This window comes from Kryptolebias marmoratus, linkage group LG16, assembly GCF_001649575.2.
Source record: "Kryptolebias marmoratus isolate JLee-2015 linkage group LG16, ASM164957v2, whole genome shotgun sequence".
In the NCBI taxonomy this organism is placed as follows: Eukaryota; Metazoa; Chordata; class Actinopteri; order Cyprinodontiformes; family Rivulidae; genus Kryptolebias; species Kryptolebias marmoratus.
This window is the reverse complement of record NC_051445.1, coordinates 572,318-576,852: the sequence shown is the minus strand read 5'-3', so window position 1 is coordinate 576,852 and position 4,535 is coordinate 572,318. Positions and strand designations below refer to the sequence as shown.

General features: G+C 50.7%; 1 protein-coding gene across 1 annotated transcript in view; it reads right to left on the bottom strand.

Moving 5' to 3' along the window:
- Nucleotides 1-4,535, bottom strand: part of tg (thyroglobulin) — a gene marked incomplete in the record, with an annotated part of 20,363 nt that overhangs the window by 4,397 nt on the left and 11,431 nt on the right. The window contains 14 exon segments of the mRNA XM_025002941.2: nt 150-354; nt 431-613; nt 690-824; nt 1,172-1,231; nt 1,329-1,466; nt 1,793-1,872; nt 1,990-2,104; nt 2,186-2,362; nt 2,911-3,048; nt 3,139-3,213; nt 3,285-3,359; nt 3,434-3,604; nt 3,713-3,916; nt 4,016-4,121. Coding sequence (XP_024858709.1) covers nt 150-354; nt 431-613; nt 690-824; nt 1,172-1,231; nt 1,329-1,466; nt 1,793-1,872; nt 1,990-2,104; nt 2,186-2,362; nt 2,911-3,048; nt 3,139-3,213; nt 3,285-3,359; nt 3,434-3,604; nt 3,713-3,916; nt 4,016-4,121 — 1,862 coding nt within the window.

Below are 4,535 nucleotides of genomic sequence, written 5' to 3'. Positions count from 1 at the left end.
CAGGACGGGTCAGGACAGAACAGGATGGGTCAGGATGGGTCAGGACGGGTCAGGACGGGACAGGACGGGACAGGACGGGACAGGACGGGTTCTCCTCCATCAGACGGATAAAAAAATTTAATTCATCCCAGAACATCAGAGAAACTAACCGGGGTTTATTGGCCTCCCAGGTTCCCGTCCAATCAGCCGGCTGCGCTGCCTCAAAGCGGAGTGATCCAATTGGTGGACGGGCGTATGGGACTCCAAGGAACTGAACCACCATCTTCTTCTCTGATCCAATGGTTGTTTCCACGGCGGCGCCCTGCAGGTACCCATGACTCGGTATGGAGATGGACGTTGCCGTCGGCAACCGCTCTGCAGAAACGCACAGAAACAGGAGTAAGAGTCAGGTCACATGCTGTTCTGCCCTCTGATTGGCTCCTGAGCTCACCTGTCCGCAGGTAGACTTGGGAGGCGGGCTCTTTGAGGACCAGTCGACAGGAGGAGGCGGGGCTGGAGGAGCTGGGGGTGGAGCTTAACCCACAGACCATGGTATCAGGGTAGAGAACGCAGCGAGTGGCGGACTCAGTCTTCCTGAGCGTCACGGCGACACAAGACTCCGCCTCCTGGCAGGCTGACAGGAAACGAGCGGCGGGGTCATTAACGAGTTCTGTGTCCTCAGGTTCAGTGGTTTTTAAAGACGCAGTTACCTTTAAGACACCAGTCTCTGGTCCGGTTCTGGTCAGCAGCGATGTCACGGCTCACGTGGATGACATCATAGGTGGTCAGAGTCGGGTCGACCAGAACCGCTGAGTCCGAGAGGCGGCGCCACTGCTCCATCGACACTGAGACACAACAGGCAGACCCGGATCAGTTTATTACAGACTGAGTACTGGTTCTGACCCAGTCCAGGTTTCTCCTTACTTAAAAAAAACCCTTTTATTCTGAAATTTAACAGCTGATAAGACCTCATTTGGGTCTGGATCTGGACCCCAGTCCAGCATTTGAACCCCACTAGAACTGAAAACAAAATGCAAAGAAATCTGGAGCGGATCAGAACTTTGGATCAGAACTTTGGATCAGAACTTTGGATCAGAACTTTGGATCAGAACTTTGGATCAGAACTTCGGATCAGAACTTCGGATCAGAACTTCGGATCAGAACTTCAGAGGCAGCAGAGTTTCAGGCTCACCGTCAACGTCCGGCAGGCTGAACGGAGGACACAGATCAGGAGAGGAAGTCCACTGATTGACTGAAGACACACAGACACGTCCCATTATTCACCGCTCCTGCTGCGTGTGTGTCTGTGTGTGTGTGTGTGTGTGTGTGTGTGTGTGCGCGGTCAGTACCTGGTTTCTGGTACCAGCCGAACGGCTCCGGTTTAGTGTCCACCTCGTTTGTCTTGCAGTCCTGAGTCCTCCAGGTGGACATGTTGTCTTCGCTGCAGGTCTGAACCCCGAAGCTGGTCAGAGGCAGACACACCACCTCTGAGACACACACACACACACACACACACAGACACACACACACCGTCACACCGTTTCAGTCTGAATGAAGGATTGTTTGTTCGTTCTGAGCTTAAAGGTTTTAAATGTTAGTAATAAAGATCCATCCTGATTTTATTTTATCAGATACTTAAAATCCTTTTAGCTCATTTAGTAAAATTTAAATCTCTGACTATAAAATATAAATGTTAATCTGTTTCATTTGTTTCTGTTCTTGTTTTAGTTTTTTTAACCTTTTCATTTACTTGATGAGTAAAAACTCGTCAGAGAACATTTTCACCTGGAAAATAAAAAGTCTGAAAGTTTACCGGAGGTTCTGCTGTAACGGACAAAACCGAAACCACGGCAACAGGGATCCTCGTCACAGCGGCGCTCGCACGCCGTGAACCTGAGCGCACAAACGTCTTCATCAGGATGTGACATCATCATCATCATCATCAACGTGTTTCTGCCCTGAGTGTAGTCTTAGTGTGTGTGTGTGTGTGTGTGTGCGTGTGTGTGTTACCCCTCAAACAGCTTGGTGTTTTCCGTCACGGTGATCCAGCTTCGAATAGAAGAAGAAAGCAGCTTCTGGAAGGAAACCTGCTCGTAGAATATCTTCACCGCTCCGCTCAGGTCCACTGAAGTCAAACAGAACCATCCCTCATCCTGTCACCATTTGTTCATTTAATAAAATGTTTCATTTTGTGCTTCGGCCCCACCCTTCTTCCTGTAGGCGGCGTTGGGCGCTCGGTCCAGAACGGGCCGGCAGGACCGTTTCGTCACGCTGTCGTAGGCGCCGCAGACTCCGGTGTCCGGAAACAATGAGCAGCTGAAGAACCCTGCTGACTCTGCATCTCTGAGGTCAGCGATGGAACAGCGCTCCTCTTCATCACAGCCTGAAACACACCGACAGCAGGCTTACTGAGTGCTGCCCCCTGCAGGCAGGACGGCGGCGCTGCATCCGGACCTCAGGTGTTTTTACCTGTCAGACGTTCAGGTGTTTTTACCTGTCAGACATTCAGGTGTTTTTACCTGTCAGACATTCAGGTGTTTTTACCTGTCAGACATTCAGGTGTTTTTACCTGTCAGACATTCAGGTGTTTTTACCTGTCAGACATTCAGGTGTTTTTACCTGTCAGACATTCAGGTGTTTTTACCTGTCAGACATTCAGGTGTTTTTACCTGTCAGACATTCAGGTGTAATCTGCTGCCTGCGGGCTCAGAGCAGCTTGGCTCTGGACGGGTTGTGTTCAGACTAATGTGTGCTGAGGTCGCTCACAGGTGTGTTTAGTCCCATCTGAACGCATCGGGTCACTCAGGTGAGTCCTCCTGGGTCACACTGAAGGACCACCTTCTGACCCGCAGCTGAGTTTCTTACTCATTCCTCTCTGACCTGTTTGTAAAACTCCTCAGGTGGTTTTATAAATAAGGTAGAGTAACGTACGTGTGAGGCACCACAGCAGTGCCTGCTGGGAGTCGTAGTTCTTCTTGTTGAGCCAGAAGGAGAGAGTGGGAGGTTTCCTCTGAGGATCTACGAGGACGTCGCTGACGGACAGAGACTCAAACTTCATCTGAACCGACGCTGCAAACACAACGTTTTCTGTGAGCAGGTAAACTCAGGTGTTCTCACTCTTTTATCTGTGAATCCGTTTATTTCTGACAGGATACAAACCAGCCGGAGGAGCGACCATCTCTGAAACAGAACAGGAACCAGAACCAGAACCAGAACCAGAACCAGCTGCTGCATCTGAAACAACAACCAGAGCTGAAGACGGGTCACATGATCGCCCAGCTGCTGTCGGTTGGACAGAGCCGTACCTGTGCTCAGGTAGATGGCGTGGAAGCTGAAGATGGAGTCTTTGTTCTTGCTGTCAGGTGTCAGAGCAGATTCAGCTGAGCAAACAAAAACGACTCGTTAGTTTCGTTCTTCCTTCTGATCCACTCGTTTCTTTCAAGGTTTTTATTACCGAACGTAAACTTTTCTCCTCCAAAGTCCAACACCAGGTTCGACGGCTTTGCAGCGCGGCTAAGCACCGCCCCACAGCTGCGATTGGCCGGTCCTTGTCCAATCACATCCCAGTCCTGTTCGTCACACATCAGCACTGACGGCGCTCTCAGCCAACCACAGAGCAGAGAACCTGAGGTGGGCGGGACAAAAGAAAATAAATTTCTGTGATCAGTGATCATCTGACTCTAACAAGCTTCTAGTTAAATCATTTCATCCTCCCGTCTCCACGGTAACGCACCTCCATTCACCAGGTTCTGGTTCAGGACGAACCCGTCGCAGCAGGCGTCGCGGCTGCAGCCGTCCTGACAGAAACGGTGGGCGTCGGACAGAGACGTCTGCCGGGAGGAGAACACCTGAGTCCTGAACACACCTGAGACCACCCTGGTCATCGTCGTCCTCACAAAGCTCTGCTGCTGCGTCCGCTGCGAGGAAAACTCCGCCCCTTTAACGCAGAAGCAGGTACAGTCAGCCTTAAAACAACTCAGTCCTGCAGGTTGCTACGGTAACCAGACTTACTGCAGTTTTTAATGTCAGCGTTTACCTTTTTTCCTGACGGCGAGCAGATCTGAAGCTCCGCCCCTCACTCTTACGGAGCAGGTCAGCTGATCGAACAACTCGGCCTGAGGATTACCCAGAAACCCGCTGGTCTGCAGAGTCACAGGGAACAGAACATTAACTTCCTGTAAACAGCAACAGGATGTTCTTCTTTAGGCCCCGCCCACTCTACTGCGGACAGTTTAAGGTGAGCTTCTTAAAAACGATGCTGCAGCTGTGAAGCTGATTTTATCAGTTTTTCTGCAGAGGAAGCTGGAAACCGTGTCGAAGGAACAGTTCTTTACAAGAACCTGTGTTCCAGCTAAGAACGTTCTTCCTCCGTGCTGCTGTGACACGTCGTCAGGTGGGCGTGCTCGCCACCTGGTGGGCGGGGCCGGTATTACAGCCAGAACGTTCGGATGGAGGGAAAACATGTAAGCTGATAAAAAATAAATTCAGTTTAAATAATATCAGTGTGTGTGTGTGTTCAGTGTGTGTGTGTGTGTGTGTGTGTGTGTGTGTGTGTG